The sequence below is a fragment of the Anoplopoma fimbria genome, chromosome 19, assembly GCF_027596085.1.
Source record: "Anoplopoma fimbria isolate UVic2021 breed Golden Eagle Sablefish chromosome 19, Afim_UVic_2022, whole genome shotgun sequence".
NCBI classification, from domain to species: Eukaryota; Metazoa; Chordata; class Actinopteri; order Perciformes; family Anoplopomatidae; genus Anoplopoma; species Anoplopoma fimbria.
Window position 1 is genome coordinate 12601046 of NC_072467.1, and position 25533 is coordinate 12626578.

The 25533-nt window shown below is 41.5% G+C and overlaps 1 protein-coding gene across 2 annotated transcripts in view; it reads left to right on the forward strand.

Annotated features, from left to right (window-relative positions):
- ranbp10 (RAN binding protein 10) overlaps window positions 1-25533 on the forward strand; it is a 32535-nt gene that overhangs the window by 1138 nt on the left and 5864 nt on the right. For both annotated transcript variants that reach the window (XM_054620049.1, XM_054620050.1), the window contains exons 2-11: window positions 8594-8705; window positions 12092-12144; window positions 20567-20734; window positions 20862-20884; window positions 21824-22008; window positions 22694-22806; window positions 23121-23229; window positions 23400-23548; window positions 23665-23872; window positions 25149-25288. In XM_054620049.1, coding sequence (XP_054476024.1) covers window positions 8594-8705; window positions 12092-12144; window positions 20567-20734; window positions 20862-20884; window positions 21824-22008; window positions 22694-22806; window positions 23121-23229; window positions 23400-23548; window positions 23665-23872; window positions 25149-25288 — 1260 coding nt within the window. The remainder of the gene's footprint in view (window positions 1-8593; window positions 8706-12091; window positions 12145-20566; window positions 20735-20861; window positions 20885-21823; window positions 22009-22693; window positions 22807-23120; window positions 23230-23399; window positions 23549-23664; window positions 23873-25148; window positions 25289-25533) is intronic.

Sequence of the window (25533 nt, forward strand, 5' to 3'; positions counted from 1 at the left end):
CAGAATTCGTAAATCATTTTCTTTCCAGCCTGGAAGCCACCGGTCCAACTCCATTCAGGACTGTGTGTGCCCTGAGCTCAACAACAGTCTCATGTCCAGCCTCCAGCAGGCAGACAGCTCGTTTACAACAGCTGCTGTGAGGGAGGAGGCCTCTGCGCACTGCATTAGGCCAAATGTACTCGATCTTGCAATAACTCTTTGGTATCGGTAGATTTTGGGGCATTTTCGCAACAACAGCAACTTCAACGATACGCATCAGACGGTGCAATCAATCATTTATTCGGATGTCTATCAAACCGTCAGTATGGCCTGTCAGGCCTCTCAGCTAGATTTAAAAATAAATATATATATATATATCCAGCTCTCAAATCAAAACAAGGTGACTCTATGCGAAGTCTTGTTCACAGCTCTGTTATTTTTCGTCAGGCGACACGTCAGGTCAGCCCCCCCCAACACTAGCAGGAGAGCTAGCCCTGTATCTCAGGCTAGGAAAAATCCTCAGAGGCATCGCGAGGCCACTTTGGGCCCCGTTGGCTGTTTACATCAGTGAAACATGCAGAGGATGAGAGGATGCAGGCAGGCTGTGTAACCCTTTTTTGGAAAGCTTATTTGGCACAGACGTAGTGACGGTCCTGCTGTTTGTGTATAGCAGGGAAGGCCTTTTTTTATCAGGCAGATTGCCAGATATAACTCACAGATTATTCGATGCATTATGGATCAGATCCCTGCTGTCGATATGAACAGTGTTTTTGAATACAAGCCTACATTCTGTTTATCAGTGGAATAGATTCTGGATGCTGCTTAATTGATTCGTGTTGAAGGTGTGACAAAAAGAGCTGTGACATAGTTTTTCTTTTTTTTTTTTCATCTAGCCTTCCATTATAATCACTACTATTGAGATCCTGGCATTCTATCTCAAATTACCTGTGCACTTGTCACAGCTGTGGCATTTGCACAGAATGATGAATGGGCCCATGTACGTCTGAAGATAAGACCTGTCATGTCATGTTGGGGTTTCTTATGTAGGTCATTGAGTCTTTATGTCTATGAGAAATGCCCAGGTTAAGTGACGGTGCACAATTGTTCAGGGATGATGTATAAATAGGTCTATTCTGGAGTGTGCAGGATAATTTTTCTCCTGGTAGTTTTAGCTCCTGCCCTGTTCCCTCACCCTTGTGGTTTGAATGCTATTTTGACCAGTGTGCCAATTTTCTCTATTCAAGGCCACACCGTGCCTTCGTAGTCCTGCTGTGCACAGACAGATTCGTTTACCCATTCTCAACAGATAGGTACATAAATAAACATGTTGATTTATAGTGGCTATGAAAACACCAATGAGTGATGTCTTTTTTTTCCATTTACATAAACTGTAACACTCTGGCCCATGAATGATTTCGCTGCTTTATTCTGATGTAGAGATGATTTCATTGTTTTTTTATTTATAGGCCTTAAGGATCGATGAATAGAAAGACAGATATAGTTGCTTGACAGGTAGAGTTAAATACCTATATGGATCAAAACATGCTGTTTATACCTGATGTGCTGTAGCATATTCTATAGTGTTGTCTGTGCTCCTTGTGAGTATGAATGAATATATAGCTGATTAAAAATAGAATGGCTAGCATTCTATGCATATTTTGATCGCCCTCCAAGATGATTAAGATGTTTAAGGACTTTATATAAAGGAACATTTAAAAAAAAAAAAAAAACGTGAATAAAAATATAAATAGATTTTCTTTGAACTTATGTTAGAGAAACCGGCATGGCACAGGCACTTCCTGGAGTCTCCACTGGTTGCCTGGAAACCAAGATTCCAGGAAACAAGAGACCACTGGGACTATCTCCAGTCTTTTCAGGGTAAACATGTCAGCCACGCCACCAAGCTAGGTGGCAGCAGCAGCACCAAGGAGAAAAAAACCCAACACACACATGGCTTTTTGACACTGCTGTCTGAGTCGGTGATAGTTGAACTGTTTTTCCACTCACCGCCAACATTCGCTGTGTGACCATGGTAACCAAAGAAAACGCACAGGGAAATTATGTGGGAGCTAATTTTATTAGTTAGAATTGCCTGAATTAAACACACATGCTCAGCAGTGAACATATAAAGCTGCAGAAATGGGCTTCAAGCAACTTTAAAGTTTGATGATCTGGCCCAGACCAATATATAGCTTATGATATTAGCTATCCTTGCTTATCATGTCATGTTGCTCATCATTTAGTCTATTTCAAACTAAAACCCAATCTAAGATCGCCTGGGAACCAGACAAGTCTGGAAGCTCATGCTTAATTTGTTCCGGCAGATGCGAATATTCACCCGAGGCTTTGGACAGATTTACAGCAGCCTGAGATGTGCCGGGCCAATCACAACAGTTCATCAAACATGGGGCATGTTTGAGACAACAACTGAGGCAATTGAGGCAATTTGGCAAAGTTTCATATTTCCCCTCATAATATACCAGCTGATCTCTACTTTTTCCTGACCTGTTTTGCGTCATGTCCAGCCCCAATGTGCTGTAATTGACTGGTTCTGCTGTGCTACGATTGGCCATCTTAACTGGGCAGACCTGGTCACTGATTGCTTAGCGAGACGTCACACGTTTCGTATGCTCTAATTTGTTGTAGCGTTATCCAATTGCAAAACATATTTTGGTCTACGCCGCTGATAAACCCCTTTGGAAATCGAAAGTGAAAAGGGGTTCAAAACTATTTTGCATTTGAGAATAGTTCTGGCAATGTCATGCTAATTCTAATAAGCTATATGATGATTTTAAGAGTTTGGACGGAGCATTAGTAGGAGCAGAGGTAGCCTGTAGCCATGGCAACTGTGTATTCAACATGCATAACATTGTAGCAGTAACCACATGCTGTTGGCGAGGTGTTGATATAAGTGTTGATCGAAGGCTTCGCATTGCCTCTTTCTTACCCTTATCTGTGAAGAATATGTGAAGTACCTAAAGCTGCTCTAATCAGTCTTTTTTTTATTTTTTATATTAACAATCATTTGGATATAATGTTTGTAGTGGTTAGCACTGTGTCCTTACAGCAAAAGGGGACCAGGTTCGGTTCCGGGCTGGCCGGCCCCTCTTTGTGGGATTTGCATGATCTCCCCTTGTCAGCGGTTTTTTTTTTTTTTTTTTTTTTCTTCTTCGGGTTCTCCTCCCAGAGTTCAAAGACATGCTGTGTAAGTTAATTAAAGACTCTAAATTGCCCTGTGATAGCCTGGCAACCTGTCCAGGGTGGACCCAGCCTTTGACCAATGTAGGCTGGGATCGGCTCCAGCCCCACTGTCACCCTGAATAGGATAAGCAGTTACAGATAATGTTTAACTTCTTATAGACCCACTGTATCCTACCTAACCAGAACCAAATGAATGACGAACAAAGTTAGCAACTAGCTGGTAAACTGGATAGGAGCATTTAGCAGCTAACGAGCCAGATATCCATCAGCAATCACTCCAAAACAGATCTCAAGAGAGATACGACCTAAAATGAATGGTAAAGCTGCTCGGCTAGAAGTGTAAATAAGAAATTGTTTCGTAACACATTCGCCGTAACATCTTCTTAGGTCAATGATATGCAATCGTTTCGATTACAACTTGTTGCACTGTCCCCAAGGGGCCAAAAAAATCAATTATGCAGCTTAAGCTTCTGCACTTGTGGCAGCACTTCACTCCAAATCTCTCAGGGATAATTCACCTTTTTATGACGTGACCCATGAGATGCTGACCCTCATCCAACCCGCTCAGAGGCAAAAACGTCCCCAAGTGATGTAGGTCACAGCCTGACAAAGCTTACAGAACTACATCCTCTGAAAAAATCTGACATGCAATTCTAAGGTCAGCAAAGAAGTTTGGGCATCCTCAAATCCTTGGCTGTGCCTTAAAATTCTGTCCTTGAAAAGAAAAAATATCACAAACAGAATGACCAAGCACAATAGAGTCATCTACTGAAAAAGTGCTTGACAAGGTGCCAAGGATGAAGACAAAGCTTTTGGTTCAGTTATACAAGGACCTTATTGCTCATAGGAGCAGCCCCAGTGACCCATAATCCCAGAGCTGTCCCTTAAGGACACCTTGGACTAGTCCAAGTTTAATAAACACCCTGCTATAGTCAAAAAGAAAGGTACTGCAGATACAAAAAGAAACATTCAAGCACTGCTGGAAGTTAGAAATCGTAGCCGTGTGCTCACTGAAGTTATGGTTAGCAGCAGTTTTTTCTAGGTTTTATGTGGCTGCATTGCATTTTTATCAAGTGAATACTGTAGTTGGAGTGAAAGAATGATGGAACAGGGCTGGGACCACTGTATTTAGCTAACGTAACTTATTCAACCATGGGTGTTTCCCAAAGTCTAGGAAGGATCATTAAACGGCTGAATTTCATGGATGCTAAAACACAGAATATCATGTGCATTTCCTTTCCCCCGATGTGTGACAAAGGGAAATTGCCTCATAATCTTTTAGTTATTTCACTTCAGCAGTCTGCCAAAATCTGGCAAGAGATTGCCAATTCAGTTGCTGAATCTTCATGTTAGGCCTACTAGGCCCGATTTTAAAGTTTGTTCAAACTTTCTTGGCGTAGCGACAGACTCTTTCAGTAAAGCAAGCGGTTCTTTTACAGCAAAGTGGTGAATTAAGGGTTTATTTCGACCAAACCAGAGTTGGTGATTGTTGTAAGTAGAAAGGCTAGGCAAACTAAAAAACATTCGGTGAGTCATATTTTGTTTCTGTTCAGTATGAATGAAGTTTGTTTTACTTCAGCAAGGTAAAATAACTGTTTTTCAATGGAGTCTGGTAGGTTTGAGGAGAGCATAATGGCTGTTTCTTTTCATGTCTAGCCTGGGAATTAAGGGTTTATTTTGACCAAACCAGAGCTGGTGATTGTCGTAACAGTGAGAAATGATAGCCAAGGCAGTTTTGATGAATTCTTTTTTGTTTCTATTGAGTTTGCATGAAGTGTGTTTTACAATCGATGAGGGACAGTTGCTGTGGAAATTAATTTCAGTTTTTAAAGGGCCCACACATTCACACAGGTGTGTTTGGTGATCCTGGCTGATTCCGTCCTTGTGTTCAGGATAAAGTTTGGCAGATTTTAGATGGGAATCCTGTGAGGTATCTAAACTTCACGTACTTTTACGGAGCTCCATCCATGGCTCCGCCTGTACACATATCGCAGTACCCTTCGCACAAAACCCTGATCCCTGATGCTCCCAGTCAGGAGGCCACCACCTTGAAATGTACCACCGTCGGTGCGTGATAAGCACTGTGGGTAAAAACGCTTTATGCAGTTAATTTTCAGTTTATTAAAGGCTGGGTTGGTAACCTTGAGAAACAAGCTAGAGTTTGTGGATTTAAAATAAGTATCCAACCCCAAAACCCAGCACAGTTGACAACTCTTTTACAATATAAGTAGCTTGCAACAAAATTGCTAAATCTAGCAAGAAAGTCGGCAAGTCTGTAACACTGAAAGCTCCTCTCTCCAGGCCTCCCACAAAAGCCACTCCCACAAAATTCTCATAATGAATGTAAAGTAAGTTTTTGTTGGTATTTTTTGTGTGGCATACCTACTGTGTTTCGGGACAAACAATTCTTAATATCTTGCTCCGTAAGTGCCGACTATATCAGTGTACACACTAGCCTTGTAGCCAGACCTGAATATTAACTTTGTCTTCAGATCTTTTATTCTGAAAAACAAAAGTCTGAAATAATTCTTGATTGGTTTTTTGATACCTAACATTTAACCTAACCAATCGACCAATTTATCTAACAATCTAGCACAGGGCTTTGTCATCTTTTGTGAACTTTGACCAGAGTTTGGTTGCTTCTGGTTTCATTTGAATGGCAAAGATTGTCTTTGTCGGGTCAAATGAGTGTTTAGTACATTCTGCTTGTAGACAACGTATATGTGTCCTCTAATTCCTCCATGATTGCTCTCCTCTTCACTGGTGGACACATACGGTAGTGTTGTTCACTCTTGTGCTGCTGATGATGGGAAGAGGCAGAGGACAATGTGGCGCTGGGGCCTTTTGTTGTACTTGCTGTTATTGAGCTGATAGATTTTGCACTTTCCCCCCTGCTTGTGATCGAGCCTAAAACCCGGGGATGGGATTACTGGTGTCCTAGTAAGCAATTACGGCCTCACTGTGCTGCGGGGGTGAGAACGGGACATTAACCTTCGATCCTTGACCTCTGGTGGAGACGTTCGTTGTCACATAACAGCTGAAAGGCGTGAGCCCGCTTTGTCTTATTTGATTTATTCCAGTTAGATACTTAGCATTTTTTTATATAGGTTTTCATTTGAAGTTGTTGTGTAGCAGTAGCTAATTTTGTTGTAGTTGAATGTTTACGCCTCTTAAACACCCTTAGACAGTTTCTCCTAATCACCTAAATATGTGAACAATCCTAGACGATGTAAACTTTTTTTCGCTTTTGTTTTAAAAAAGGCAACAATTGTCATTTAAGGGTAGGTGTTGTTGAAAGTAGTGGCCATGTCTCCTGCCCATCTATGCAGCAGTAGGGAGACCTGCTGCTGACTCATTTTCACAAGGAGCAGCTAAAAATAGACGCCACGAATGTTGTTGCAACCGTCGGACCAGACAACACACACACACACACACACACACACACACACACACACACACACACACACACACACACACACACACACACACACACACTTACACTTACACTTACACTTGCCGGTCACATGGATGACATTAGGTTCAAGCATATGTATATACTCTATGTATTAATAATGTTCTTCAAAATTCTAATGCACTGCAATTAAATATGATGACAGTTTTAAGGTACGATTGCATGATATTGATCTCCTGTACTTGGTGTGATGTGTGTCAATGTTACATAAAATTCAAAAAAGTTAAGTGTGTCGTGGTTAAATATAGACCACAACACTACATGCTCTGTTTCAGTCAACTAGCATATTTGATCATAACTGTATGTCCTGACTTGCCGGCTTGTGCATTTGTAGCTGGAAGTTCCACCACACGCACACGCGCACACACACACGCACACACACACACACACGCACACACCAGCCTCAAGGTGTCTCCTGACAGCCAGCTGCTTCGTTTAAGGTTACAGCCTATCTACATTTCATACGCACGCGTATACACACACACACACACACACACACACACACACACACACACACACACACACACACACACACACACACACACACACACACACATATATGCACGGAGCTCACAATGACTTTATCAGAAGGTGGAGGTGGAGTCAGCCACTGGTGTGATTTGCATGTAACAGAAAGAGATACACATTTACTGTAGAGCCTAGATGGCAGTTACACAATGCGCTGCTGAACACGGTAGACCGTCTCTCTCATGACCCGGGGGATTGCATAAGCAGCCATCTGAATATAGAATGACAGACAGTAATGACTGTTTGTGTATGAATCTAATTGGTCCAGAGACAACACATGACCCGGCTGTTCACATCTTTACCACTGTTTGTCTGTAAAGTCAGTTATCTGTTCTCATGCAAAATAAATCAATGTTTTTTATAATGTGATTATAGAAAAATCACTTTAGCAAAAGTCTGGGGTATTAGGAGTCCTATCTGAGCTTATTCTGTGCATGACTCATCACTAGATGTCATTGCAGGTCCCAGTGCGTCAAGTAAAATTGTTAGATGTGACTGTGTCTGATATGTGGATTGATATGACGTCCTAGAAAATGAAGTATGACAAAGAGGAGCTTAATTGTGAAATAAAAGCTCAGGGATGGAAAAATAAAAGCTATTGAAAGCACAGTGGATCTGATAAGTCACGGGCCTTAACAGAATATTGTCACACGGCTGACAAATAACCGCTATACTTTGGCTTGTACGGTTGGCTGTGTTTTCTTTAATCCTAACTGTACCGCTAAACCACATTTACCAACTCTAGAACACGCTCGGATGAGCACATCAGTGGAAAACAAAGGGAAATACCAGTCTTGTGTCATAGCATTTGTTTATAGTCCATTTAAGTTCACGGCACATTAGAGTTTTGAAATGTTAAAAAGATGCATGTAATGTCCATGTAATTAAAGGAATAAGGATGTAGTTTAATTTTTAGAAAAAGAGCAGATATTCCAGCATTTTTCCAATTTTCCACTGCAACATGTGAAGGAGAGTTTGACCGTGTAAAGCTGCAGTTATATTTGTTGGAAACAACAATTTTTAACATGCTAAACACTCAGTTGAAAGAAGTTTACATCATATCATGAGAGAACAAAGGCACTTTTTTGAGTGCACAGGATTGTTTTTACACGCTGTCGGATTTCCCTCCACTGGTTTTGGAATTAAACTCAGACAACAACCAAACATGTCTGGGGAAACTGTTTTGGCTGCTACAAAATCACCAATCATACACAGTTTCAATGTTATTCTAAAGCTCCATTATGCAAGTCAAAGAAAATTGTTAACGGCAGGTTAATGTCACTTTGTCAACTATTAGTTTTGTTCTTTCCAGATGACCTTAAAGCCACCACAAACCTTGACAAAACATTTCCTTTTTACATAAAAATATGTGACCATGTTGTTTATGTACATCTTGTTACTCTCCTCTTGCAGGCCATGGTAAGAACCACAAGGACGCAGCCTCAGTGCGAGCCACACACCCAATCCCTGCTGCCTGCGGGATCTACTACTTTGAGGTCAAGATTGTCAGCAAAGGTCGAGACGGGTAAGCAGATACAACTCTGTTCAAGGCTGATAGAGTGGTGCAGGGATGACGTATTTATGTAGGCCAACCCGGATGTGAGCATCGCACTGGTTCCCTCGACACAAAGCCGATGGGATTTTTCATTTGGTTTTTGGATTATTGCAGAAAATAAGTGAATGCAATCTGCAGAAGTAAAAAGCCAATGTTGGGCTATAAACGAACTACAAGTCACCATCACAAGCAAAAAGTGGAGTAACATTCGACGTGATCGTGTTTTGTAATCTCATTAAGCCACTTGTTAGCATTGAGCTCTTTTTTCAGGTACGGGTATTTACTGACGTATTTTATATTGTAGAACACTTTTAACAATTTAAATCTCTTAAGCATGTGTTAACCAAATACCTTATTTCAGGGATCTAACCAAAAACCCATTTAAAAAAATAAAATAAGACAATAATTGAGACAAGGGAACCGGAGGTGCAAAAGTAATTTCTTGGTTTAAGGACTCATTGTCGCAGCACTCTATTGCATGTGTCCTTCGTGGTATGTTAACTTTTTCCAGGTCAATATTGCACTAATTTTCCCCGTTGCCCGAACAAAATAAAAATAGCTCATAAATTCAAATTGATGGGATCAACAATAACTTCAGTATACCAAGCAATTTGTTTTTATTGTCTGAAGTCCCAGTTTCATGTTTTGTCCATCTCTACACTGCATTGGCTGCTTTCTGGGCCTATTATTAACAGGAGCCAATCTCATGAGATGTGCTGCGTCAACGTTCCTATTGTTTGATATATACATAAGTGCCATGCAGGAGTTACTCGGCCAATATGTTTCTTAATATACGTGAATGAACACATAAGGAAGTTATAGCTAGTAGAAACAAAAGATAAGTCAATATAAAAAAAGTGAACTTCATTAGCAAATCCCTGAAAGTGTTTTGAGATGAATGTTATCATAGCCCACTAGCTTTCCAACATAAGGTTTGATATAAATGTTGTCATAGCATGCTAACATACTAAAAGTTTGCTAAAAGAAAAAATGTTAACATGCTAAACATTAGCAAGTTAAGCTAACAAGCCAAGTAATATTACAGCACTTTATCTAGGAAGTCTATTATAGCACATTGTGGAACTGCACCAGTACATTTAATTCATTTTATGTGTTCAGCTAGGCCTGTCTGTATTCCTGTGGTTGTATTTTCCTCCATAATGTGTCATACATCACTTGATTAGAGTTTACTTTCTTTGTTTTCTGTGGTTGTTTTGGTAAGGTCATCCTGGGGTCACTGTGATGACTCGTGAATTGGTGAACTTGCTCCACCAGCCTCTCCCTCATCTTGAGTCTGCATAAAAAAACAACAATCTTGATACGACTGTTACAAGTTCATTGCCAAATACTCCCTCACAACCTCTATCAGAGCAGTTTCATGTCTTGTTGCCAAAATCTGCATCAGCTGTCCTGTTCTATAAACAGTTTAGTGCCACGACAGAGAGAGTTGCACCAACAGTGGCAGACGTTGAAACTCATCTGCTTTGTCAGCGAAAATAGGGACGTTTCAACCCAAAAGCGGTTGAGCAACATGCCCTGGCACGTCAGATTCGAGGGACAAAACATGACCGTCCAGGAATTATCCAAATGTGACACTTGGCCCCAGTTATTTCCAGAGATAGGAATTATAAATGCACATCAAAGAACACCATCCAGCAGAGAAGCAAAATTAGAGTTTTAATTGTGTTTTAGTGGTTCAGAGTGTTTCATTTTACTTTTATTCCGCAGCCACTAGTACAACAAAAACGTGCTTGTTCACATCTGGTTTCACAGATTGATCATGCCATTGCTTGTACTCATATGTTGACCGGAGTACACTCACTGCTAACTTAATGTTTACCCCATGATTAAACCAATCCAGGCATTGTTTGCTCCAAGATAGCAGCAACAATAGGTGACATCATGCTCTGCTCCTGAAGTAACTGCATTATATGAAAACTGAATTCAAATTCAATTGTACAGAGACCCACATTACTGCCCCCTTAGCTTGAGCATCTGCTGGGCTTGTTGTGGTTGCTGATCTGTACCAGCGACTGCAATGATTTTTCTTGGCTTTCAAAACTCACTTCTTGACTTGTACTCCTCCTCCTGGGAACCGAAACTCTCCTCCCCAGTAATAGTCCCAGGTTGCATAATATACTGTTAACACTCCCCAGTTCTAGTTGAGCAGCTCAGTGCTAACAGAACAAACCAGTGGTGTAAAAGACAACTTGCATGCGTTGCCGTGCAGTAACAATTGTTACTGCCGTACCGGCTTGACAGCAGGTCAAATCTTTGACCAATAAACAAATTGGCACAAAATGTAGTAAAACAATGTTCATTGTCCGCAGAGGATGAACCATTCTTTAGTTATTCCAAGACTTTTCCCCTAGTGCCACCATAAGAAATATTCTTTTTTTGTGAAATGCCTGAATAATTGTTGGATGGATTGCAATAAAATGCAGTGAAGACATGTATGTCCCCCTCAGGAAATATTGTAATAACTGTGGTGATCTCTTTACTTTTCATTTAGGGCCATCATTGGGCCAAGATAGAAAATGTTCAATTGATGTTAGCGTTTAGCTCAAAGTAACGCCTCTCAGGCTGATAGCATGGCAGAGGACTCTGTGTCTTGTTTTATAATGGCAGACCTAATAATGAAATCCCCCCTGGATAATCAGTTGCTGGAGTGTTCTGAATTATTCATGTCACTCTGTGTCACGGTTCTTGTCGTACCCTTAGTTCAACTTATTTGACTACTTCCTTAAAAACATCTTCCAGTTGACTGATGTGTCACCGGTGTCTTTTCCTCCTCTAACATCCTAGATGTCACTGAGGATAAAGCAGGAAACTTGTGAATAAGGCCATCCATCCGGCTTGAACAAGAAAAAAAGTCATTTCTGGGATTTGAGTGATGACATCGGCATGTGCCAAAGCGAGCTGAGACTGTGCCAGACGCATTCAACTGACAATATTGATGCATCGTTCAATCGGGCAGAAAGGGCTTTTTTTTCTCACTCTGCTTTCATAAGCTTGCTTACACGGAAAGGATGCAGCAGTTGGCGCTTATCCTCGTGTGATGGACTTATGATGTCACTGCTGGCCCCTAAGCTTTCAACGCTCGCTGTCACTTTTGATGTGACGACTCTCCCTTTGAGGAAGCTCACTCTGCCATAACTAGTTCGCACGTTTTGGATATGAAAGGAGATCATAGACAGTGTGTTCAAAGTTACCTCTGCCTGATGCTTATCTGAGTATAATTCACAGTTAACCCAACCTAAGTGTTGATACCTTGGGGTGGTTGCAGATATGGTTTTATGCTGGTGCGTGCTGTGTAAAATCTACTAAAGTTTACATTTTTCTTCTCTTGTGTGCAGGTACATGGGGATCGGCCTTTCTGCCCAGGGGGTGAACATGAACAGACTGCCTGGTGAGTAACATGTGCATGATGTCACCATAACATGAGCAGAATGTGTATTTGTCTGCTAGATCAATGCTGACATTACTTTAAGGATGTTACAGTGGGAAAGTTGGGTTGATGTCAATATTAATGGATGAAAGGATGGTGGAACATCAGGTCAGAGTCTATGGCTGGAGCAATATGCGAGATGGGGCGAATTAACCATTCCCAAGGTTACTCAACATGAACAGAGTGTATAGCGTGTACTTAATCACGGCAATGTCCAGTGATAACACTGGCTCTCTGGGCCAGTGCCAGCTTTTCAAACACTTAGCGGTCGGATCGGACCACTGCGTTGGCAAGCCGGGAAGAAAAACATCCAGCAGCTCTCTCTTCTTTTGTTCGGATTCGGTTACATACAGGACAGTCTCTGGAGGGGATGGCCAAAACCATGACCCTGAACTTTCCAAATGACTTATTGGTCCACCTTTCCAGCCCTATACGACCCTATTGGATCAGATTACAATCAAGCATTGACAGTGCTGTGTGGTTGGTTTACTTTAGCATTTACATCACTGAATAGGGATGTCTTCTTCAACAATGTAAACACTGAAAGAGGGTTGATTATTAGCACAGTCATTGTTTTCATTCAGGCCGTGGATATTTTTGGTGTGGCAGTAGTGGGTAGAGATATTGTGGACGGATGATATTTCCATGTGTGAAGGCAAGAAACAAATGTGGATGAAAGGAATGAGGAAAGTGACAAGAAACAGATTTTGCGGATAAGTGAAAGTAGCCGGAGAAGTGCCAACATTTATGAGATTTGGGGATGAAAGCAGGAGGAGACGAGGACGTGTGGCGTTGCTATAGTAATTGGATGTGGCTTGTGGATTCCATCTGACAGCTGCAGAAAGAACATGTTAGGACATGTCACCGAGCAGTCATGTGGATCAGTGACAGATGATGTTGACTTGGGCTTGCAGTCTGACCTCAGACTACTCTGACTTATGACAAACACTGCTTCTCACTTTGGAATGATAGATTGCTCAAACTGTATTTAACATAGAAAATTGTTTTGGTCCTAAAACACCAAATTATATCATATTTATGTGAACTTGTTTCTCACATATCTAAGGGTGTCATCACAATGCAATCTTTGTCAAAAATAACCTGTTAGTGAAGTTTGTTTGCTTGTTTGAATTATGAATTAAATAGTGCGTTTAAGTAATTCCACAATTGATCTCATGTGAACAACCATTAAACCAACCGGATTATTAACAACAGAATTAAGTTAGATTAACAGTTAGCCCAAAACTAGTTCATTATTAAAGCATTAAAGGCTGAGCTATCCTGACCTTTAGTCCCTAGTATGGGTTAAAGGTGCGCTATTGAGTTTTCTTGTAAACAACCCAAAGTCATGGTTACATTCAGTGTTATTCAGCAAAATGCATTGTGGGTATCCTTCAGGTCTGACAAACCTGTTAAATGCATTTCCTTTGTCATAAATCATTTGCAAAGTGAATTTCTGTAATGTTTCAAACCATGCGTTGTTTACACTCATGTTTGCTAGCTAGCTTAACTGCTACATTTGTTGGTGAGTTACAGCCACCGACTGTCCATCGACGTAAAAGCATGTAATTGGCGACAGAAATGTGTATTGGGATGCACATCTGCTCAGACGTAGGAGACAACTCTGCGGCAATTAAAGTTCCAAAGATGTGGATAGGAAATATGGGCCTGAATACATTAAATTTGGATTCATAATGGCAGGCAGTGATGGGTGAGCGTAAATGGAATATTTTGTTTGGTCACTGACAGAAGCACACCACATAATTACAGCCCAGTTTATATTTTCTCCTTTTTTTGGTAAGGTGGTCCCCAGAATTGTTTAACAATCAGAAGTGGGACTTAAGTAAAAAAAGGTTGAGAACCCCTGAGCTGAACACAACCGAAACACAAATATAAAACCGTTGCTCCATAGCGCCACTAGTGGTCATAAAGTCAACAGTGTACCTTTAAGCCCCAAAATACTGGTTCTATCATCCTACAATTCTCGTAATGCAAGCCAATTTGATTTTCATTGGACCCTCCATGCTTGGTTACTCTCATATCTTTCAAACTAAAATTGCTCGGTAGGTTTTATTTTTTTAAAGAATTGAGCTCTTTACAAAACATTACCACCAAGTATGAAATAACACCAGAAAAACAAATTCTTAGATAAAGATAGAATAAATTACACTCAATTACATTGAAATACATTTACAGAGCCGCTCTCACTACAAACTCATCAGATACAGAGCTTGGTCGGTGGCCCTTGGCATCTGATACCAAGACACCCTGTATGAGACGCACCTGGCTTTCAACTAACTTTAATGTTAACTCATTCACGTCATCATTAGACAGTCAGAACAACTGATGCAGTATAAAGAGCGAGAAAGTCTGCTTTTACAGCAAACACAGACTTTCACCTAGGTGACCACATTTCGTGTTCTTGTTTTTAAAACAAGTCAAGGTTGACTTATTTTACCATAGTTTTGTCACTTAACATATGTGCTTAATTAAAGTTGCGTATATGTAAGTTATTTAACAAACTGACATATTTTACAGAACAAACAAACATTTAACCCAAACCACGACCCTTTTCCTAAGTCTAATATGGTACTTTTGTTGCCGAGTTGGGAGAGAGAGAATGTTTGAGCAGCTTTGATCATTTGTTTGTTTTCTTAATATCACATGCCAAGCACATCAGTCATCCTATAAATACGGCCCTTTTCCAGTGACTCTGTTTACATGTGTGAATAAAGTTGGACTTAGGCCACTGACAATGACTCCACTGTTGGTATCCAGAGAACAAAGATGCTACTATGAAGATTTAAAAATAAAAACAACACAGTCTGACTACAGTCAAACAAACCTTTGTCTTCTTACACATAAACATTTATTTTGTCTGTAAGCTATTTGCCACAAAATGATATCGCAGACCGTCACATGGTTGTGTCATTTATTGCTGTGAGATGAAAATGGATTTGAAAAAACACACACTCGTACTGTGACATCAGTGAATGGTCCAGCGATCTCTGATGACACAGGAAGAAGAGTAATAGTCATGTATAGCAGCCTGGAGCCTGAATAGAGCGTCTCTCAACCAATCAGACCACTCCTCTGCTCTGACCAATGGGGCTTCCACACCAGGCTGGGGCCTATTTGACCCTGCTCCTATTGACTAGTCAAGATCTGGAATGCTGCTGCGGCCAGTTCCGCAGACTCTGGATTCACACACACGCACACAAACAGAGATCAGTCATCCTCCTATCTTCCTCATTCGTGTCGAAAGTCACACAAAGGGTGGAATACCGCGGAACAGCGTGGAGGGACACACTCTCCAAACCTGCTCACCTCGTGGTTATGAAAATATGTCTAGTTGCTAGGTTTCCACTACAGATGGTCCGTAGCCGTGGTAGACAGATTACTGTTGATTGCCTTAACTCTGACTGACTCGGTGCGCTTGTGTGCCAGTGTGTGTTTGTGCCCGAACTCTGTGGATCTCTCTCTCTCTCTGTGTGTGTGTGTGTGTGTCTGTGTGTGTCTGTGTGTGTCTATGTGTGTGTGTGTCCTGGACTGACTGATTGCGTCTCTGAGCTTATACTTGTTTGTGAATGTTCCGACTCGACTGCGTGTGTGTGTTTGCATTTGTGCACTCTATAATGTCCATGTCCACATATTTGCTGCTGAAACTAATGCGTTCATCATTTGTGTTTATGTATATATATGTATATATATATGTGTGTGTGTGTGTCCCCTTAATAGAACAACGTTCTCCACTGCTGACCTCTGTGTCTGATCCTGCTGTGGAGGCCTGCCCATTTCATTAGCATGTTGGAGCAGTGAGCCTGGCTTTAGAGGCAATATCCGTGTCAGCAGATTAATCTAATACCTCACCACACACACACACACACACACACACACACACAACACACACACACACACACACAAGCAGAAGTACATACACAGAATGCATGGAGAGAGGGCACAGTACGTGCTCAAGTTCAAAAGAAACACGGCACGATGATACGGACACAGGAACAGATTCACACATTTAGGCTCAGGTTAATACTCTATCACACGCTCACAGATGCACATATACAAGTACACATCTAATATCTCGGCTCGCCCACGACCTACTTTCACTAACGCCGCTTTGCTGTTTTGGCAATGCAGGGCGAGCTGTGATTGAGGAGAGACAGTGATGGAGCAGCAGCGAGCTGAAACTGAACTCTGTCGGGGCCCGGGCCCCCCTCTCAGATCAGTTCAGGAAAGGAAGTCCAGCAGAAATAGTCGTCTGGTGTAAAATATAAGGCATGACATGACGGTCATCCAAACTACTGGAAGTGAATCTCTGATTTTAATTAGTTGTTCCTTCTCCCTGTGGGGGATCCGTGCTGTAATACTTGGAGTCCTGCCTTGTTGTCAGCTCTTTGTAGATCCAGTCTTTGTGTTTTTCTGGACATTAGACAACTGCTTTAGTTTCTGTTAGAATGGTGTTGCATTCAATGAATGACAGAAAGTCATTTCTGCTCTTGGTTGTATATTAGCATTGAGGGACATACAGGGATCGGTTCTGTCTGGTGACAGTATATCACTCTTTGATGGCCACATGTAACCCTTTAGAGATCGCTTCACAGCCTCTTTAAAATGGTGTGTGTGTGTATATATATATATATATATATATATATATATATATATATATAATATAAAAGGTTTTGAGGTCAGACTACGCTATACTCCATGTTCTTTTAACTACTAGCCCCTCTTCCTCTGTGCTATCTTCTGTGCACAAAGCTTCTTTCTCTTTTTTTTCAGAGGTTATTTGAGGTTTTATCAAGTAAAAAGGATGACATGGTTGAGTGCAACGATATATAATTAGAACCGTGAACGTAGTTATGAGAGCGTCCTTATTTTTAGAGAAACTGGAACCATACAGTGGGTACGGAAAGTATTCAGACCCCTTTAAATTTTTCACTCTTTGTTTCATTGCAGCCATTTGCTAAAATCGAAAAAGTTCATTTTTTTTCGCATTAATGTACACTCAGCAACCCATCTTGACAGAAAAAAACAGAAATGTAGAAATTTTTGCAAATTTATTAAAAAAGAAAAACTGAAATATCACATGGTCATAAGTATTCAGACCCTTTGCTGTGACACTCATATTTAACTCACATGCTGTCCATTTCTTCTGATCCTCCTTGAGATGGTTCTACTCCTTCATTGGAGTCCAGCTGTGTTTAATTAAACTGATTGGACTTGATTAGGAAAGGCACACACCTGTCTATATAAGACCTTACAGCTCACAGTGCATGTCAGAACAAATGAGAATCATGAGGTCGAAGGAACTGCCCAAGGAGCTCAGAGACAGAATTGTGGCAAGGCACAGATCTGGCCAAGGTTACAAAAGAATTTCTGCAGCACTCAAGGTTCCTAAGAGCACAGTGGCCTCCATAATCCTTAAATGGAAGAAGTATGGGATGACCAGAACTCTTCCTAGACCTGGCCGTCCAGCCAAACTGAGCAATCGTGGGAGAAGAGCCTTGGTGAGAGAGGTAAAGAAGAACCCAAAGATCACTGTGGCTGAGCTCCAGAGATGCAGTAGGGAGATGGGAGAAAGTTCCACAAAGTCAACTATCACTGCAGCCCTCCACCAGTCGGGGCTTTATGGCAGAGTGGCCCGACGGAAGCCTCTCCTCAGTGCAAGACATATGAAAGCCCGCATAGAGTTTGCCAAAAAACACATGACTCCAAAACTATGAGAAATAAGATTCTCTGGTCTGATGAGACCAAGATTGAACTTTTTGGCGTTAATTCTAAGCGGTATGTGTGGAGAAAACCAGGCACTGCTCATCACCTGCCCAATACAATCCCAACAGTGAAACATGGTGGTGGCAGCATCATGCTATGGGGGTGTTTTTCAGCTGCAGGGACAGGACGACTGGTTGCAATTGAAGGAAAGATGAATGCGGCCAAGTACAGAGATATCCTGGAAGAAAACCTCCTCCAGAGTGCTCAGGACCTCAGACTGGGCCGAAGGTTCACCTTCCAACAAGACAATGACCCGAAGCACACAGCTAAAATAACAAAGGAGTGGCTTCGGAACAAGTCTGTGACCATTCTTGACTGGCCCAGCCAGAGCCCTGACCTAAACCCAATTGAGCATCTCTGGAGAGACCTGAAAATGGCTGTCCACCAACGTTCACCATCCAACCTGACAGCACTGGAGAGGATCTGCAAGGAAGAATGGCAGAGGATCCCCAAATCCAGGTGTGAGAAACTTGTTGCATCATTCCCAAGAAGACTCATGGCTGTACTAGCTCAAAAGGGTGCTTCTACTCAATACTGAGCAAAGGGTCTGAATACTTATGACCATGTGATATTTCAGGTTGTTTTTTTTTATAAATTTGCAAAAAGTTCTACATTTCTGGTTTTTTCTGTCAAGATGGGTTGCTGAGTGTACATTAATGAGAAAAAAAATGAACTTTTTCGATTTTAGCAAATGGCTGCAATGAAACAAAGGGTGAAAAATTTAAAGGGGTCTGAATACTTTCCGTACCCACTGTATTTTTCAGATTGCAGGGATTTATTATGCAATGCTTTAGAGGGCTTGATGGTGTCCCATTGTGGAATCCTTTAGTAACATTTAATGTTATACTTTAGATATATGGCAACACTTTAATTCCGTAACAACTTTTTAGCAAGTTTCCATGAAAAAGCTATGTATTGTAATTGTATGTAACCAAGTACATATTTCTGCTTTATTCATTTATAATTGGAAACCTTATTTAAAAAAATATATATATAGAATTGTATGCTTGTCTGTAGACGTATTAAACATTATTGCGTGTTTGGTTGCGATGCTGATTGTAAGTCTCTCTTGGTGGTCTCCAACCTGTGGGTTTAACCGGAGGGGTCACACGATCGCTAAAGGAATAGTGTGACATTTTTGGAAATATTTGGAAAAATACCTACTTGATAATTAGGTGAGAATACCACTCTCAGGTCTGTACAGTAAACATGTAGCTTGGGTCTAGCTAAGCTTAGCTTAAAGACTGAAAACAAAGGGAAACAGCTAGCCTGGCTCTCTCTTAAGCACATAATATGAACCTTTAAGGCTCATTTATGACTATGTCATATCTTGTTTGTTGAGATATTTCTTTGACAAAACAATTTACTTATTTCTCTTCCTGACATTGGTAGTTTTTTAGATTTTTTTCCCCTTGTAAAATACTGAATACTTTACCTATTTAGGCCTGCAAATTTTTTTTCAAATATATTAATAGCTGAAGGAAAATTTGCTCTATTACTCAGGCAAAAACCTTTGAGTCACAAAAACCTACTGTTTACTTTTTTTCAAGGAATTACATGCCAAAAAACGTTTCCAACCACTGCTTTAGGTTACACTAGCAACTGGTGTTAACTGACAGGAATTTTTTTTTTTAAATGTTATTTTTCATGGAAGACATTTTGACATGTCACAGTGGGAAAAGCTCAGGTCTAAATAATAAAATGAATGATGGCTAAATTCCATTTAGCTGCTTCAGTTTCAGGGTCCTGCTATTGTGCGTGCTCTTTCCGTTGTTGATGTTATTAGATGGAGCTATTGTTAGACACACCTGTGCTTTTCCTACTAGGACAAGTCAAAATGTCTGCTGTGAAAAAGAGACCTTTCCTCGCAGTCCTGTTTACCAAAATTTACCAAATTACACATTTCTTTCCAGATAAGCTCCTTGGAAAATTTGAGGGAAATTACAAACATGTAAAATAAATTTCCATGAAATAAGTATACTGAGTGCCAGTTTTAATTCTACAGCGGCAGCAAGCTAACAGTCTGGTTGAATAAATACCGCACATTTACATACACAGGCAAGGTCAAGAAGTAAGGGAGTTTAATGAGCAAGTCTTGACACCCGTGTTGTCCTGTTGTCCTGGTTCATCCTCCTGAGCTGCTGCTCCTCTTGGCAGTGACTCACCAGTTTCTTTGCATAAACCAGATCCTCCTGCTGGTCATCCACAGAACTGCAGCGCATGCCACAGAGTCAGAAAGTATGTAAGACGCCCCGCAGGCAGCGGTAGTCAGATTGGAAAATCTGAGCAGCCAAAGTCAATGAGTAACTGCCCCCCCCCCCCCCCCCCCCACCCCTTCAGCAGCAGCAGCAGCAAATACTGTTGGGAGCGACCTCAAGCAAGTCGCTTCACCTCAGACGCTCCACTGGTTTCAGAAGCTGTTTTATATCGAGCAGCACTCACTTGATGTCTGAATAGGGAGCAGACTGATGCTGTAAAACAACATGCATACTCATCAAGCTTTGTTGTTAGTCACAGGGGCTCGGCTAACATTAACATTTTCCTACAAGTGTAAAAAAAAGAAATAACAAAACTAATCCTAATCCCTGTCCTATTTCAGGATGGGACAAGCACTCGTACGGCTACCATGGAGACGACGGCCACTCCTTCTGTTCCTCCGGGACCGGCCAACCGTACGGCCCAACGTTCACCACGGGGGACGTGATCGGCTGCTGCGTTAACCTCATCAACAACACTTGCTTTTACACCAAAAATGGCATCAGTTTAGGTTAGCGAACATGTTACCTTTATGGACATGAATCGATTATAATTATTTCACGCATACACTAATGTTGTTTGTTACTGCTTCATGTATATTTATGTACATTTAACTCCTTTGTCCTTGTGTCCCTCAGGTGTAGCCTTCACAGACCTCCCTGTAAGTATCATTATATCATTATAGTATCAAAATTTCCGCACCATTTTCATGATAAACCAACTAAACTCCACAAACACTTTCTTTTCTTATTGAACTGTTTTCATTGACGTATCTGAGTTTTGAAGATGTAGAAGCTTTGAAAGCCATGAAAATACTCAAATATACAGCATTACAAAGTTTTCTGCACCGAACCCATGTGATCCTTATCATACCATAACTGTAACTGTAGTGATAAAGCTAATATACAGCTGGATATTGTACATGCAGGTCGATGTCTAATTGCAGCTTGTCTTGGCAGTTGGTTTCGGAAACAAACCTTTTCTTGTCCAGTGGCCGCAGGAACTGGAACATTCCCCTGGAAAAAAAATGTTCAACCTCAAACATCTACTTTCACGGTTTTCCCAGCCAAATCATTTTTTAAGAATAGAATAAGAGCTCAAAATCACAGTTGGCTGCTGGCCACAGTTGCTACAAGACAAAAAGGAGTTACCGACCACTGTCAAACATAACCAGCGTTCGAATGGGTGTTGGTGTTGTTTTCATGTCCTGTTAGTGGTTTTTGTCCAGTTGAATCCTGTAATCTGATTATAGCCGAGTAAAAGGACAGTTTACAGCATTGCTAGCCAGCCTGTTTACCCACTGACAGTTTCTCATTACATTAACTTAACAAGCTGTGAACTGAGGAATTCTATAATCAAAAATGTTAAGAACTTGTGAGGCTTGGGCACAAAGTTCTTTTTGCATTTCTAGTATCATTTATATACCAGGAAATTTTCAAAATATCTGTCATGAAAAAAGGGGACAGTGGACTATTGGCACTGTTAAGTGTCCCAGTTCGATCTGCTAATAAACTAATAACTATGACGCAATTTTCTCAAGATCATGCAAAGAAATGCTCAAAAACAACCTGAATCATATTTTATCTTTAACATCTAACAGCCCAACTTGTACCCGACTGTGGGGCTGCAAACTCCGGGAGAAATCGTAGACGCTAACTTTGGCCAGCAGCCGTTTGTCTTCGACATCGAGGACTACATGAGCGAATGGCGGGCCAAGATCCACGGCATGATCGCCCGCTTCCCCATAGGAGAGAGGCTGGGGGAGTGGCAGGCTGTCCTGCAGAAGTAAGATTCAGTGCTACATCTCTGTGAACACACACACACACACACACACACACACACACACACACACACACACACACACACACACACACACACCTGTCACTATGAGAACACGCTGTTTTGAGTGCTGCTACAGAAATATAGTTATGACTGAAAGCTATAAAGATGACGGCATGTAGCAGCTGTGCTATAAAGTGCCATTGCTGTCCAAAAAAACATAAAAAAGACATCATTGTTGAACTGGGTGACATATTCCTTTATTACCATGTCATTTATTTTGATGCAATCCCACACACAGCGTCCTGCTGATGTAAATACTCACTAGATCATCAAAATGTAGATTAGTCCACCGCTTAAAATAGTCCCCAACAAATACACTATTTACTAATGTGTGGGTAAGGTTTTCTAGAAACTACAGTGCTCAACTGTTTAGGGACATTTTCAAGCATTTTTTAGTTATGAAACCATATATTTGTGAGCTTTTTTTAAAAAGATTTATGCTGTCAGTAGGAACCAGTGGGCTTTGGGCCGAGAGCCACAGACCGTATCGGGGAGTCAGAGAGCATTAACACACTGTTAGTGGTCGTCCTATGGTTGGATCTGTTGACAACATGAAGATAGAACATCACCTGACTTATCCTTATTAAGAAATTCAACCTGTAAACTATTTTTAATGTGCTGTCTCCAGTATGGTGTCTAGCTACCTGGTGCATCATGGGTACTGTGCCACCGCAACAGCTTTCGCCAGAGCCACAGAGACCATGATACAAGAGGACCAGACATCTATAAAGAACAGACAGAGTGAGTGAACAAACCAACCACACGCATATTATTTTACATTTTTTACATAACAGCACCAAAGAATGTTCTGGGCTTGGTGTTGTTGAGTCATTTAAGGTGTAGCTGCCTGTTTTTACAACAGAAAACTTACAGAAAACCTTTCTTACTGTCAAATAATACATTTGCACTATCCATATCAGATTTTACATATGGACAATATTTTTAAGTATCCCATCATTTTCAAACAAAGGAATAAGATACTATGGGTATTGTTTGTCCTCTGATCAAATGTTTGCTGTGTAAGCGTGGTTCCTCTTGTTTCTTTGGTCTAATAGGAATACAGAAGCTGGTGCTGGCAGGACGGGTGGGCGAAGCCATAGAGGCTACTCAGCAGCTTTACCCCGGCCTGTTAGAACACAACCCCAACCTACTATTCATGTTGAAGTAAGTCGGAGTGTTTTAAGGATTAAGATCGAAAGCAGGACAGGAGATGCTGTATTAACAAAGTAAAGCATTGATTGTTTCCATTCACTAATGCAGCTGTGGATGGGAAATTTGCTGGACAAGAAACAGGCGGTACCTCTGGGATAACACGAGCGTGCCTTGCTTTCTAGGTGTCGTCAGTTTGTGGAGATGGTGAACGGCACAGACAGCGAGGTTCGCTGCTTGACCATTCGCTCCCCCAAGTCCCAGGACAGTTACCCAGGCTCCCCCAGCCTCAGCCCCCGCCACGGAGCCAGCAACACACACCTGCACGCCGGAGGTACACATGTTCATCTCTTCTAAACCCCTGACAGCCACCCAAAAAACATTTTTTTCCAGTCACTTTAAGAAATTACATTAAATGCGCCTGTGTTTTCCTGTTACCCCACCACACAGGAGCCGACAGCCCGACCTGCAGTAATGGAGTGACCCCCCCCAACAAGTCAAAGAGCCACGGCGGCACTGGCGCCAGCGGCATCAAATACCCCAGCGTGTCCTCCTCCGCTTCCTCTTCCACCTCCTCCTCCCCGTCCTCCGTCAACTACTCCGAGTCCAACTCCTCCGACTCCACTAAGAGCCAGCCACACAGCACCCAGGAAACCAGGTAGGCGAGGACTGTCGGCTACATTTAGAGCAGATACACCCAGAACTGCTGCTCCTGCCATTGTCTCTACGGCCGATACACAACAGGTGTAGTGTGTGAAGTATTTGGTAATGGCATCGGATGCAGCACATACCGGCAATGTATGGTTACAAATATATCGAGATTTAGGAATTAATGCCTGAAGTTAGGGCGGCTGTGGCGTAGTGGAGACTAAGGTAGTTCTCCAATCAGAGGGTCGGTGGTTCGATACCCGGCTTCGGCAGTCGATGTGTCCTTGGGCAAGACACTTAACCCCAAGTTGCTCCCGAAGGCTTGCCATCGGTGTGGACTGGATGTTGCATGAATGTTAGTTAGAGTCTGATGGTGGCACCTTGCATGGTAGCCTGTCATCAGTGTGTGAATGGGTGAATGATATGTAATATACTACTGATTGTAAGTCGCTTTGGATAAAAGCGTCTGCTAAATGACTGTAATGTAATGTAAAGTTATGCTCAGTATTCTCACAATTGATCTTTAACGGTGCCACATGGGGTAGTTTATCATCAATAAATTATTACCACAGCAATTTTAAGACATTAATATGTAATCAGTGCAGGCAAATTAAAACATTGGCACAGAAAAAAAACATTGGCAGCCTCTATGATACTGCACTCGATTCACTTTGTGTGCCACTGGATTATTTATAGAAGTAAATCGTCTATTTTGATCTTCTGCGTTGAGTGAGTGCGTATTATTTTCTAAAGGCCCCGAAAACCTATTTATCTCAATCAACTTCTAACTACGAGTGGTTTGGTCCCACATGGACTGTTATTATCTGCCAAAGGTTTTTAGTTGATTCTAATGAGAGATTCTGGTCTGTGCTGGTTTTTCTCCGCTCTTCTGTCTGGTTTGAAATGGGCGGGTCTCAGTTTGTAAAAAGGTGACGTCACATCTTTCCTGTGAGCCTATTGAGATTAAGCAACATCTGAGTCAGATCCTGGTGACTGTAGTGGGGGTTTATTTGCTGAAGTTGCCAGATAAAAAAAAAAGCAGATTAGAGTTTTTGATAGGGCTGCTAGATTATGGCTCAAATCATAATCATGATTATTTAGTCAGTATTGTATCACCTCTGCTCAGAATTGTCTTGAGTCATGTTGAGGTTGCCAGCTGTTGCCTTATCTGTAAAGTTTAAATGAACTGATGAGGCAACTGGGCCTTTTTCATGAGCCGTCATTCTTAAGTTTAACGCTCCTGTGTGCCATCCTTTGTTTGTGTGTGTGTGGGTGTGGGTGTGTAGTGACAGTGAGATGGAGATTGAAGCAGAGCACTATACCAACGGTGTCACCGAGGGCTCCTCGGCGCGAATCATGAATGGCACATACAAACACGAAGAGATCCTTCAGCCTGATGACAACAGCATTGGCAATGGGGTCACAGGTACACACACACACACACACACACACACACACACACACACACACACACACACACACACACACACACAGACAGATCTACACTATGCATGTAGCATATTAGCCACATCAAGAAGGATTCATGATCCATGATGTTTCCTCCTTTTGTTTCACTTTTTCTCTCCTTCATTTGATTCATCTTTATGTTCTTTGTTGTATACCTCGCCTCCTGTTTTGTTTTTTTCCCCTATCCCTCTATTTGTCATCTTT